Raw genomic sequence first — 14,599 nt, 5'->3', positions numbered from 1 at the left:
GTAAAACAGTGGACAATTTAAGTGCTTTAAGGCAAATTCCTTCCTAGAAAACTTTAAGAACCCCCTAGATTGTGGTGAAGGCATTTAGAAAATGCCACAGAAAATATGAGCACCAGCTGTTTAAGTGTAATGTGTAGTCACAGCCCCTTGTTGCTTGAGTCTTTAAATGATCACTGATTCTTTAAATCTACAGGGTCCTGTTTTTGAATATTTAGCCTAATGTACTATGTTACAGGGCATTTGGAGTGCTGTGAGCTATTACTTGCAAATTTAGATTCCAAACAAGAAAGAATTCTAGGAGGAAAAGTAAGCTGTCATATTATACAAAGTTTGAATAAAGATGCAAACCTAAATATATATACTAAGATGAAGTTTCAGAAAAAGGAAGCCAGTTTGGTGTCTCTAATGCCTAATTAAGAACTCATCTAGAAAGATGAACCACTAAATAGCTAAGTCAGACGGCTAATTGAGTAATTGACTTTGTCCTTTTTAACTTGGTCAATTTTCTCTTACTGTTTACACATATAATACTCAAAATGTTTAAATGCATACTCTCGGATTCAGTTGATGACATTGACATCTTCACATGTAAAATAGAGTTGGGCTACATTTAGTGATCATTTACAGTTATCACTTGTATTCTTCTGTGGTGGTGATCCACTTTTACGAAAGCCTTTTTTTTCCCTTCTGAGTAATGCGAGTATAAGGGGGATACCAGAAATACTCGCTTCCCATTCCCATCTTGTTTATTTTTGGCATCACTTATTTGTCACTTAGCGTATCTACTCAGCCTATCAAGTAGATGCCATCATTAGTGGAAATGATGCCAAGGACCTCAGATCCTTCATACTGTGAATTGAAATTATGGGGTAGAAGAAATTAAAAAAAAAAAAACAACACAGTTTAAGACCACATCTATGCAGAATATTGTAATCATAGATTGGGGTTATGAAGCACATATGTCTCAACTTTATGGCTTAGTGTCCTGTGAACTGTTAATGTACTGTGTATGAAAAGTATGGTTCTGTGTCCTAAAGTGGTCTTTGGGGTGGGGAAGGCGAGGGGAGGAGTTACATGCTTGTGAGAATAGCCTTGCCATATCCTCACCTAGTTTACCTAGTTCATGCATACCTCTGGTATCCTGGACCAAATTTCACAAAACTCTTAAAATGAAATTGTATAACTTAATAAAAAATAATCCTCATAATAGGTCTTAACTCTGTTTGAATGTATCTCTTCATGATCTTTCTATTTTTGATTGGAATACTACATATATCTATATAGAGTTGTAATCAAGATGCTAGGGAGTTTTGTCTTTTATTTAATGCCTTATTGAGTGCTGTACTAAGTACTTCACATACATTATCTCATTTAATCCTCAAAACAGTAAGATGCCTATTACTGCTTTTCTTTGACAGAAGGGGAACCGTAGCCCTGAGGGTTTAAAATAAGGTCACAAAATATCCAGGAGAAATCTAGGTCTGTATGATTACAAAGATCAGAATCTTACCTGCTAAGCCATACTGCCTTCTTTGATTGACTTTCAACTGGATTGTTAATGAAGATAATGTGTCTAATTAGTAGAAATTCTAACTTTTCAGCATTTACCAACAAATTTTTATATGAGTAGAACCCATATAAAGAGTGCTCCAATTTCTTATTTTACTCTTGTAGGAACTGAAAGATGTTGGCCATCGTGATCAGATGGCCGCAGCTAGAGGAATCCTGCAGAAGAACGTTCCGATCCTCTATACCGCATCCCAGGCATGCCTACAGCACCCTGATGTCGCAGCCTATAAGGCCAACAGGGACCTGATATACAAGCAGCTGCAGCAGGCGGTCACAGGCATTTCCAATGCAGCCCAGGCCACTGCCTCAGACGATGCCTCTCAGCACCAGGGCGGAGGAGGAGAACTGGCGTATGCACTCAATAACTTTGATGTAAGTTATGCTTGGGTGGAAATTTCTAGCTTTTGACCATTCCTCAAAAGATAACAGGTTTCTGGGGAAAAGTGATCAAGGCCTCTAATGATAGCTCAGTTTCCACTTAGATCTGTAATCTAAGTCAAAAGAAATTATGAATCATCAGTTTACTTGATTTTAACTTGGCCTAAAACGTTTATTTTTAGTTTGAATTAAATTTCTGGATTCTTTTATGTAGCTTGTGTTTCCTATGAGGTCATTGTTTATTGAGGATATGAGTTTGGTTCATTTCAACCAAGATTTTGATCTTCTGGCAGATACGAAGCTATGGTAGGTACAGAAACAAAGTACACGTAGGGTCTGCCCCAAGAGGCCATGGTCTATTGGGAGACAGAGAAACATCCTAAGTGACTGCAGCAAAAGTAGCATCATTCTAATCCCTGTCTGCCTAGGTATACTTCTTTTCAATGACTACAGTGGAATAATAAACAAAAATTTAATCAAGTGGAAGCAAATTTGGGATTAAAACACTTTCTTAGCATAATGCCATAATTACTTTTCATAAATGATGCTCTAGGTCTGTCCTGTGTACACAACTCTAATGGTAATTACCTGGTGGGTTATGTGTTTTTAATTCCTACCCACAATGCCTCATGGCTTCCAGTAGATGGCAGCAGTTTAAGTTTTCTTTTTCTTTTTTTTTTTAAGGGCTTTAAAAGTAATGTTGGAGCAAATTAAAAACAAATAAAGGAAGAGAAATTGTGTTCCAGGTGGCCAGCATCTTTTCATAAAGTAGGGATGCTGTGAATTATAAAATAATAATAATAATACAGTGGAGTACATTTTGTTTTTAAGGTGTTTTTTTTTGTTTTGGTTTTGTTTTTGTTTTTTTGTCTTTACTTTTTCTTTCTTTCCTTTCTTTCGCTACCTTACTTTGGCTTAGGTAGCTGATCCTTGTTGATATGCATGGCTGATTTAAGACTTTTCATAAAGCAAGAAGGCATGTTAAGCCTAAAGACCTTGGTATTAGAACTCAGTTTTTACCATGGAGCTTTAAACATTAAACTATTTTATAACAAACTCTTACGGTGCATGTTAAAATTTACTAGTAATGTTGTTTTTTTCCCCCCTCAAAATTTGGCAACATTGGGTATCTTTCAGAGTAGTAGCACATTTTGCCCTAAGTTGAGTAATATCTACCAGAAACCATTTAACTTCTCAGGGCCACAGGTATTTATTTGTAAAATGAGGGTTTGTACTAAATGATCTCAGGCCTGTTGAGGCTCTGTTACTGTATTAAAATTCTGTGACCATTCATTTCTCATTTTTGTTGGCCAGAAAGCATTTTGTATTGCGTTTTGACAAGAGAAATCCTGTAATAACCTAACCTGGTAAGAAAAATGATCAGCTAAAATGTAGGTTAATAATGAACTGAAGGTATTGCATTTTCAGTTTGAAAACAGGGTTCTTTGGAAGGGAAGGAAGAAATGTATACTTATTGGAAAAGGGCAAGGTTTTGGTAGAAAAAAATTTGGCATTTAAGTTGAAATCAATAAAGACATAGTTTCTATAAAGAAAAATTAAAGCCATAATATTTGCACAGACATTTATCAGTGTGAGAATAAATTATGTCAAGGGGAGAGATTGGAGGGACACCAATAACTGCTGTCTTGAGGATGCTGATGTTTTACCTTGTACTTATAGCTTACTTGTGACCAGACCTCACTAAGCACTGGGAAAGCTGGATGTAAGTGGAGTCGGGAGGGGAAAGGGAGAAAGAAAAAGGATTTATTTATTTTTTTTGAGACAGAATTTCACTCTTGTTGCCCAGGCTGGAGTGCGATTTTGGCTTACTACAATCTTTGCCTCCCAGGTTCAAGCGATTCTCCTGCCTCAGCCTCCTGAGTAGCTGGGATTACAGGCATGCACCACCACACCTGACTAATTTTTTACTTTTAATAGAGGTGGGGTTTCTCCATATTGGTCAGGCTGGTCTACAACTCCCAACCTCAGGTGATCTACCTGCCTCGGCCTCCCAGAATGTTGGGATTATAGGCAAGAGGCATGGTGCCTGGCCGAAAAAGGGTTTATTTTTATTGGAGCAGTTCTTCCTTATAGAGTAGCTTTTTGGAAGGATTGCTATCATCTCTTATAGAATAGTAGAGGTCTTTGAGGAAAGAAAGTCTCTAATTTAGACATAAGATAAATTTGAGACTGAATTATTTAGAAAATTTGATGAGATGTGTAAGGTGAGGAAAATAGAAATTCACTATAAATGCGTTTCTTTTTGAAACTTTAAGGTTAGAGATCGTGTGTGTGCACACGTGTGTATATTTTAAGAGACAAGTTCTTGTGTGGCCTATGCTGGAGTGCACAATCGTAGCTCATTGCTGTGGCTTCAAGTGATACTCCTGAGTAGCTGGGACTATTGGCATGTGCCACCATGCCCAGCTTATTTATTTTTTTTGTAGAGCTAGGGTTTCACCTTGTTGCCAAGGCTGGTGTTGAACTGGCCTCAAACAATCCTCCTCCTTCAGCCTCTCAAAGTGCTGAGATTTACAGGCATGAGCCACCACACCTGGCCTGTTTTGTTTTTATTTTTTAATTTTTTTGTGGTGCAACAGTTCTGAATATCACATGGCAGTTTTATATCCTGCATGTAAGAGAGAGGTAACTTTTATTTTCTTTGTAATTCTTATCTGGTGATTTGAATTGCTAGTATTATACAGGTTTACCTTTAGATATTCAGAATAAGTTTTGTGAGCCTGATATATTTGTATTTTTGGTATCATCCCTTTTGCACACCCTGTTTGGCTGCATAGCATTACTTCTAGTACTTTCTTTGAGGAGTGATCAACAGTAGGCCAACTTGTGTGGGACAGCCCCTTATCTGCTAAGAAGTATAACTTTCTTTCAGATGTTGGAATTTTTGTGTTAAATCTTGATATTGCTAACATCACTTTCCTCACCTTGAATAAAGGAGGGAACAGAGATGAGTACTAACATTCAGTAATACTTCTCTGCAGAAACAAATCATTGTGGACCCCTTGAGCTTCAGTGAGGAGCGCTTTAGGCCTTCCCTGGAGGAGCGCTTGGAAAGCATCATTAGTGGAGCTGCCTTGATGGCCGACTCATCCTGCACTCGTGACGATCGTCGTGAGCGAATTGTGGCAGAATGTAACGCTGTTCGCCAGGCGCTGCAAGACCTGCTTTCGGAGTACATGGGCAATGTGAGTTTGAAAGCTTTTCTTTGAAGTAGATATTTATGAGGAGTTTTCTGTAACATGTTGGATCTGAGATGTTTCATTATTAATATCAAATATGTCCTTGACTCCGCGATTTTTTGGGGTAGGCCAGATTTTTTAAGGAATGGATAAATGGTTAAGTGGCTCTTCCTTCTCTCCAGCTTTTTGAGAAATTTTAAACTCACAAAAATCATGCAATATATACCTAGGAAATTTATCTGTATTCATCAATTAACATATAAATACATGTATGGGAGTGTGTGTATATAAATATGTATGTATATATGTGGTTGTATACAAACATGCTTTTTCCCTCAAACCTTTGGAAGGAAGTTGTAGACGTTGCGATTCTTTACCTCTAATATTTTAGAATACCTCTCCAAAGAATAATGACCTTCTATATCACTAAAATTTTATTGTCCCAACTAGGTGGCTGACTAACTTTGGGCAAAAGGGAATGTTGAAAACCTGCCTCTTCAGTATTTGTAGTTTATGAAATTTTTTTTCATGAACCTTGTTGAATGTCATAAGAGTAGATAATTGCCAAGTAGAGTTATATGAAGCAAACTGAATAGAGGGCTTTTGAATTTTTAAGGTTTGTGCATAAAAACCAAGGCTATGACATTTGATACCCGACTTTTTTCCTTAAAGGCCATAGAAGATTCTATATTTGTTGATTTTTCTCTATTGCCGTATGTCTTTCTTTTTTCCTTACCTTATACTTCTTTTATTCCAGTTATTTAATGCTAACTTAGGGTCCCTGTCATTTCGACCTTGGACCCACTATTTTACTATCGCTAATTAGCAATAAATTAAGTCAAAAAATTATAAGAAATCTTTTTTTTTTTTCTTTTTGAGACAGAGTTTCGCTCTTGTTACCCAGGCTGGAGTGCAATGGTGCACTCACCGCAACCTCCGCCTCCTGGGTTCAGGCAATTCTCCTGCCTCAGCCTCCTGAGTAGCTGGGATTACAGGCATGCGCCACCATGCCCAGCTAATTTTTTGTATTTTTAGTAGAGACGGGGTTTCACCTTGTTGACCAGGATGGTCTCGATCTCTTGACCTCGTGATCCATCCGCCTCGGCCTCCCAAAGTGCTAGGATTACAGGTGTGAGCCACCGCACCCGGCCATAAAATCAGTTTAAAGGGAAGAAGGACAGTACAAATTAGTTGTCATCACTAGTGTTTTTTTGCTTATTTAATACATTAAAAAAAAAAAGACCTTGGTCCTTTCTCATTTGTTCATTTGCCATACATCTTGTCCGTTCACTTACAGGCCTGTATAAGTTAATGGGTAATGATGAATCATGATGGAATTTTCAGGGTGAAAATGTATGCCTTCCTCTCTTTATCTTGGTTCTACCACACTGAAATTAGTGATGCATATTGATTTTTTTTTTTTTTAAGTAGACAAGGGGTTTCACCGTGCTAGCCAGGATGGTCTCGATCTACTGACCTCGTGATCTACTGACCTTGTGATCTGCCGACCTCAGCCTCCCAAAGTGTTGGGATTACAGGTGTGAGCCACCTGCCCAGCCCATATATTGAATTTTTAAAAGCCATTGTCCACTGGATATGGTGACTCAAGCCTGTAGTTCCAGCGCTTTGGGAGGCTGAGGTGGATGGATTGCTTGAGCCCAAGAGTTTGAGACCATCTTGGGCAACATGGTGAAATCCCATCTCTACAAAAAATACAAGTTAACCTGCCATGGTGGTGCATGGCTGGTCCCAGCTACTTAGGAGGCTGAGGCCGGAGAATCGCTTAAGCCTCGGATGTTGTGGTTGCAGTGAACCACAGTCACGCCACTGTACCCTAGTCTGGGCAACAGAGCAAGAGTGTCTCAAAAAAAAAAAAAAAAAAAAAAAAAAAAAAAAAAAAAAAAAAAAAAAAAAAAAAAAAAAAAAAAAAAAAAAAAAAAAAAAAAAAAAAGGCCATGTTTTGATTATAGGCAGTCTACTTCAGAAAAATGAGATTAGAGATTTTGTTGACTCAAATGGAAAAAGCCGTTTTTAAGTCACAGTGAAAATATGGGACACATTTAAAAATCCATAGCTAAGATTGAACTTTAGAAAATATATTTTTTTAATGGGTATGTTGAAGAATGGCTCACAATGTTGCAGTCTTAAACAGGGAAACAAAAACTCATGATAGGTAAGTGGATCAGTCAACTACTATCATGCGTAGTGCTGGAAGTGGTGTAAAAGTGCCTAATGCAGTTATGATTAGGAAACCACTTTAAAAAACAGACTTTGGTGGGAAGGAGGATGTGACAAATCTGTTCTGATTGCTCCATTCTAGAGCTTCCTAATCAGTATATAAGATATTCCTTGAGTCTTGGGGTTTCACATTCTTGGGCCAGTCACCCCAGTCATGAGTACTTTGAGGTTTCTCCGTAGAGTGCCATACAAACAATGCTGTCTATTCATGCCATCGATGTAAGGAAAAGTGGGAAACACTCATTTATACTGAAGACATGGAGACCACAATAGCATTCTTAAATGAGAACTGGAACAATGTGTGATGTGAGGCTGAAATTTGAGTATTAAGGTAGTGGTCTTGAAAGAAATCTTCTTGAGATTTAGAAATTATTTTAGGAGATGGTCTCTGGGTATGGTGAAAAACTTCAGTTTCCTTGTATGGACTCGTGTAACGGTGAACAGGCATGGTCCTGTCAAAAAGCACTGAACTGAGGATAAACGGAGGGCAGTGGAGCACACTTAAAGAATGCTTAGCATGATGAAAGGGTCTGGAAGAAGCAGAAGCAACTGGGGATAGATTTTTGCTTATTTATAAAGCATTGAAAAACATTTAGAACCTCTAGTGAGTGTCAGAATATAACCGGCAATGTCTGCCTGTCACTCAATTCATTCTGAGAATGTGTCACATGCAGAGCAGTGTTTTGGGCACAATGTAAGAGGAGGAATGAGACTCTTATTCCTCCCTTATGGAATAGACAGTTTCTATGGGGGGTTTAATGGGAGTGTCATAGGTACAGACAAAATGCTGTGGAAATTGCAAGGAGGTTGAGGTTATTTCTAGCTGGGAAATCCAGGAGTTCTCTAGAAGATTTATTTTGAAATCTTTTGGTTGACTTCTACCTTGATTTTTTTAAAAAAAAAAAAAGGTTCATTTTAAGTTTTTCTATTGAAAAATGTTAGACAAATAATTGTTATGTGGAGAATTGAAATGACCCACATTAATGAAAACTTGTTTACTACATGGAACTTTGTAAACATTGTGAAGTCCAGAAAAGCTCACATAATACTCACTTTTTCTATTTCCTAGATTCTCTCATATTGTAATTAATACTTTTATAGCCACACATTCTTAAAGTGTCTTCTTCATTTTGTGTTGCTTATTACCAAGCTCCACTGGCTTTTTCTCTGAGGCAGCAATTCTTAACTTTGGATGCACATTACAGTCCTTGGGCAACTTAAAAATCCTAATGTTTCATGTGTACCCCAGACCAATTAATTCAGAATCTCTGAGTCAAGATCTAGGTGTCAGTTATTTTAAAAGGCTTCCCAGTTGATTCCAATGTGCAACTAAGGTGGAAAAACTGCTCTGGTAGTATATTGTGTTTGTCCCTTTCTGTCCCCACTGCCATTATCTTCAGTGTCTTTTCACTCTCTCCATTTTCCACTTTGTTCTGCCTGCCCAGGCCAGGCTGAGCTGTTGTCTTTAGTAGGACACTATTCATTCATTACGTCTGGAAATTCCCTTCCTACCTCATAAGCCTAATCTGCTCTTTCTTCAGGGTCCACATTTGGTTTTCATCTCTCTGCTGAAGGCCATTTCAAACTACATCATCTTACATTATTTCTCTGGTGACTGAAATTTTGTGCCTTATTATTGTATACTTCCTTGAATTATTGTTTAATTGTGTTTCCTTTATCTATTTTATTCTGCAACTAGGTTTTAAACCTTTGGAACATGACAACTGTTTAAAAATATTCATTCATTGTCTAGTATAATGCTGCCAGAGGTAAATCCTTGCTTAATGAACACATGCTGGTTTGGTAGAATGAATAAAATGAATAATTTTGGATTTTCATGGTGCTAAGGATACAATAGTGTGGGGGGAAAAACCAAAGACCCTTACTCTTATGGGCCTTACATTCTACAGGGGATGAAGGAAGAGGCTGTGGTGGTTTATTTCTATTTCCTATAGATCTCTCAGTATACAGATGACATTTGTTGAAAAATTAAACCAAATACTCTGAAATAAGCAATTAAGTGAAAGTGATACCTTAAATCAGAGCAGAGTTAAATTTAATTCATCTGCTGAGGGCCAGTCCCTTTTAACATTTCCAAGGGTCAGGAGGCTAGCAGCATTAATGTCGTTGCTTGCATTGTGGTTTGATGAAGAGTTGGTAGGGTGGTCTTGGCTCTGCAGCTAACTCAACTGTACAGGCTCTAAGGAAATATTGATAAAAGTAATGCATTTGACCTGTACTTACTTCACATTAGGGAAATACCACAGATGCATGACAGTGGAGGTTTTGCGACCCTAAGTGTATCCTTGTAGTTTCACAGATGACTTCCAGGTTTCCTTGAAATGAAATGTGGTTATATTGTGGTTAAGTTTAATTTGTTTTTGCTCTGTCAGCCTAAAGTTGCTCTGCCTGTGAGAGAGAAAAACAGCTTTGGATGGATATCATAATCTTAAAAGGTTTTAAAATGAATGGATTGAAATTAAAATGAAGTGTAATTTTGAAAATGTTATTACTATTTTGTTTATTTTTTTCATAATTGGAAGCCAGACATGTGCATTAAATTACAGAACCACCACTACTGTTAGCATTTACAGATATATATTTCCAGGTTTTTTTTCTTTTCTTCTTCTGTGCAGAACATAACATAACAGTTTTAACTCTCAGTATTTTCTGCATATAAACTTGAAATATCCATAGAACTAGGTTTCAAATTATTAAGTTAATGAGTTAAAGCAGTCTGCTGTCTGGTTGATGGGTTAAAATTTCTGGTTTTCAAATATATAGCTGATTTGGTTGCCCAGTTGTGTGATTTAATGTTCTCTGAAGTTATTTCTGTGCTACTGAGAAAGACTTCTGAAGGGCCCTATGCTTTATATAGCTGACCTCTTTATTCTTCTGAGGGATATGCTGACTGTTAATATGTTCATTTCTCCCTTTTTAAAGGCATGTGTTTTTCTAATAGTAGACTTCATTGGAGCCAGACTTGTCTCTGTTACCATAACCCCCTTCAACCCTGACTCCTCAATGAACAAATAAACAAGACTACCCTTTCCCCAAAACTCCAAATCTGAAAATACTTAAGACAGTATTTGAAATATAAAGGAACCTCAGCCTTTGAAATGAACTCCATTTGATTTTGACCAGAACATTCTTGGCCAGCAGATCATGGTCATGTTTGACTGACTGGCATTAGGGCTTATAATTGGTAAGAACAAACGTATGCGGTGGGTTTGAGTAGTACTGCCTCTCTGCTGTTCAGTATGGTAACCACTTGCCATATATGACTGTTGAGCACTTGAAATGTGACAGGTGTAAATTGAAATTTGCTGTAAGTATACACCAGATTTCAGAATGTAAATTATCTCATTGATAATATTTTAGATATATTGGTTCAAATAAAATCTGCTATTAAACTTTACTTTTACCTATTTCTTTTTACTTATGGCTACTAGAAAAATCATATTTACATTGATTATATATGTATCTATAACGTATCTGTTACAAAAATTGTATGGGTGGTTTATTTTTGGCTTGCATTGTGTCTCTGTTGGACAGTTCTAACTGATAAGTAACCAGTCAGCTAAGGTGAGTAGATAAGAGGTTAGGATCAACCTCACTGAATGTCCAGAATGGCATGGTAGTCCATGCATAGTTTCTGTTATAGCTTGTATTTTTTTAAATACTTAAAACTGTAGTTTTAGGCAGAAGAAAATTGGTTCAGTTTAGGACCTGGTAAGGATAATGTTCCTTAAGGATATGTTTTATTCCTGTTCTTGCCCGAAAACATTGGACATAGTAGTTGTAGGATCCCAAAAGAAGAATGCAATAACTAGACATATTTTGGTTGGACTGGACAGATATTTGAGGAATGCGATTATGTTAATATGTCAAGTATAAAATTTTAATTTGATTTGGGTAATAGTTTGATGTGCAATTTATGAATGATATGCAGCTAATGTTCATTTTCAAAGATATTTTGAAAAGATATATTGTTATTGTAGTGAAGTGAAGCACTCAATTTAGATGCTTATCCTTTCTCAGTTTTGCAAATGCCTTCCTGAAATCTCCTTAGCATAGCCAGCGCTCTTGAAGGACTCTGAAGAGCTTGTCACTGCATTATTTTGTGGCTACTCTTTCTTCTCTTCAAAATTAGAGTAGCTTAATTTTTTCCTGATTATAAAAGTTCTGTGTTCATTATGTATTGTCTGTAATATATACACCACTCATTTTTGTGCATAACATTCCAGACTTAATTCTGGATATGTGTATATGTAGACTTATATCTGTTCTTTTCTTACCTTTTTCCTCTTTTTAAAAATGTTGTTAGTAATGATTGTCCATGCTTTTATACTGCTTACCATAGGCCAGCCATTGTGCTGAGAGACATTTTATCCCCATGATAACCCTGTTGAGTTGATAATTGCTCAAAAATTACATATACATACAGATGCAGTTTGAACTCCGATCTGTCTGACCTGAAAGTTTGAGCTCTTCATACTTTTACCATTGCGTATCTTCCCAAGTTAACAAATATGATTTTACAACATCTTAATGATGGCAGAGTTTTCCTTTAAAATTAAATACCCCCAGAACTAAAATAAATACTAGAATCTAAATTTCAATATTAAGTTTCTGAAGTTGAATATCCTAACCTAAATAAAATAGATCCAGGTCTGGGATAGCTGCTTGAAGTGAGTGGAGCAAAAGAGCTTTTTAGAGTATCTTTCCATGCTAGACTGGTGGTACTTGAGTGCCGTAGATGTTTAAATGGGCTCTGCGGTGTGCAGGTACAGAGGCTGAATTTTGTTACACAGTTATGGTATGATTTCCATCTTTCTTTGAACTCTTGGGTTTTCTACAAGAGATGTTTACTTAAATTAGTAGTCCATAGTTCTGTAGAGGCATTTGAAGATTATTTTATTGAATTGTTAGTGTAAGCTTTTCTGTGAGCTGCCTAATATACAGGGAGAGTTTATGTAGGTAGATATTGCATTGGATGCAGAATTTGAGCGTGTCTAGGACTTGCTTTTTTGACAGCAGCATTTATTTTTATTTTTTGTTTTTACTGTATATGTCTAAGTTATACAACATGATATTCAGATATGCATAGTTAAATGATTACTACAGTCAAGCCATTTAACATACCTGTTATCTTAGAGTTACCTTGTGTGGGTGCTAAGAGGGCCTAAAATCTACTCTCTTAGCAAGTTTTCCAAATACAATATAATATAATACTGTTAACTATAGGCTTCACACTGTAGAGTAGAGCTCTAGATTTTTTTTTTTTTTTTCCTGCTCTGTCACCCAGGCTGGAGTGCAATGGTATGATCACAGCTCACTGCAACCTCTGCCTCCCTGGTTCAAGTGATTCTCGTACCTCAGCCTCCCAAACATAATAGCTGGGATTAGAGGCATATATTACCAAGCCTAGCTAGTTTTTGTATTTTTAGTAGAGATGGGGTTTCGTGCTGTTGGCCAGGCTGGTCTCAAATTCCTGGGCTCAAGTGATCCATCCACCTTGGCCTCCCAAAGTGTTGGGATTACAGGTGTGAGCCATCATGCCTGGCCAAGAGCTCTAGATTTATTGATGCTGCAACTTTGTGCCTTTTGACAATAAATGTCCCCTCCTCTCACCATCTGGTAACACACCTTTCTACTGTCTTGTTTTTATGTATTAGAGAACATGTAAATATCATGCAAAATTTTTCTCTCTGTGTCTGATTTGTTTCACTTAGTATAATGCCCTCCAAGTTCATCTATGTTGCAGAGCAGCATTTATTTAATTTGGAAACTCTGTTTGTCAGAAATTAATATGTGATTTTTTTACTGTTCAAGATAAGGAGTTTAAAAGACCTTAACTCTGAAGAAGACATCTTACCCCAGTTAAATTTGTGTTGCTTTCAAAGATGTTTGAAGTACTTCCTGTGTATAAGCTACCCTGGCATTGTGAATTGCAGTATTTAGCAGGCAAGTTCTTAACCTTTATTTAATACCAGAAAGGTACATGTTTATTTATTTGTTGAAGTGGTGCTGGCCTGATGGAGCAGTAGTGGAGTGGGATTTTGAAATCAGGATGATGGAGCAGGCATGTAGGCCTGCCCGGTGTCAGGCTACAGATAGGAGTTTAGCCTCCTCAGGATTGCTGTTAGACTGTCCATTATATCACTTTGTGCTCTTCAGCTGTCAAGCGGGGTTGAAAAGACTTCATATCTAAAGTAATACTTCTGGATTAACAGGTAATAGCCTCTAAATATATCAGATTATTAGTAATTATCTCTAGCTGGTGGGGCGATGGGCACTATAAATTTTCTTGGATATTTTTTCCCATGTTTTTGAAAATGTTTTTTATGTTGTTAATGTCACAAAGTTTAGAAATAAACTTAGACCCTTAGATTTGTGTGTCTTAGATTTTTAGGTTTTGTTTATAATCATACTGTGTTTGTTTCCAAAGCACTATTAATAGGGACATTTAATGGTGTTTCACACATCTTAATATGTGGATTCATTCTTTCCAGGTAATGATTCATTCAGGACTAGTTTGACTAAAGGGGTTAGTTTGGTTTTTTTTTTTTTGGTCCTGAAAGACCTTTACTGGATGGTTCCTTCCGGAGTCGAGGACAGGACACACATCCACACACTGTGCACCAGCATGCCTGACTAATTTTTTTAGTTTTTGTAGAGATGGGGTCTTGCCATTTGGCCAAGGCTGGTCTCAAACTCCTGGGCTTAAGCAGTCTGCCTGCCCCAGCCTCTGAAAGTGCTGGGATTACAGGTGTGAGCCACCAAGCCTGGCCAAGTAGTTTCTAAAGAGACTGCATGGACCCAGAGCCTAAAATACTTGCTATTTGCTCCTTTATAGAAACGTGCCAATTTTTATTTATTTATTTTTTTGAGACGGAGTTTCACTGTTTTTGCCCAGGCTGGAGTGCAATGGTATGATCTCTGCTCACCACAGTCTCTGCCTCCCAGGTTCAAGTGTTGCAGTCTCCAACTATAATTGTAGATTCCACCATTCTTTATTTCAGTTCTTGGATTGCTATTCCATGTGTTCTGCTCAGGATTTTTAGTTACATTCAGTGGGACAAACACGGTGGTATATATTTATTACATTTAGCCAGAACCAAAACTCAACCAGTGTTTTCAAAGCTGAGTCTGAAACCAGTGAAGTGTTAGGTCGTGGACGTACCCATGTTTGAGCAGTTAGGACTAGAACT

General features: G+C 37.3%; 1 protein-coding gene across 1 annotated transcript in view; it reads left to right on the top strand.

Annotated features, from left to right (window-relative positions):
• Positions 1-14,599, top strand: part of CTNNA1 (catenin alpha 1) — a 175,551-nt gene that overhangs the window by 66,251 nt on the left and 94,701 nt on the right. Inside the window, exons 6-7 of the mRNA XM_017500916.2 lie at positions 1,675-1,941; positions 4,950-5,153. Of these exons, the coding sequence (XP_017356405.1) occupies positions 1,675-1,941; positions 4,950-5,153 (471 nt within the window). The remainder of the gene's footprint in view (positions 1-1,674; positions 1,942-4,949; positions 5,154-14,599) is intronic.

The sequence above is a fragment of the Cebus imitator genome, unplaced genomic scaffold, assembly GCF_001604975.1.
Source record: "Cebus imitator isolate Cc_AM_T3 unplaced genomic scaffold, Cebus_imitator-1.0 Scaffold274, whole genome shotgun sequence".
Classification (NCBI taxonomy): Eukaryota; Metazoa; Chordata; class Mammalia; order Primates; family Cebidae; genus Cebus; species Cebus imitator.
The sequence above is the reverse complement of the archived record's forward strand: the minus strand, read 5'-3'. Positions and strand labels throughout refer to the sequence as shown.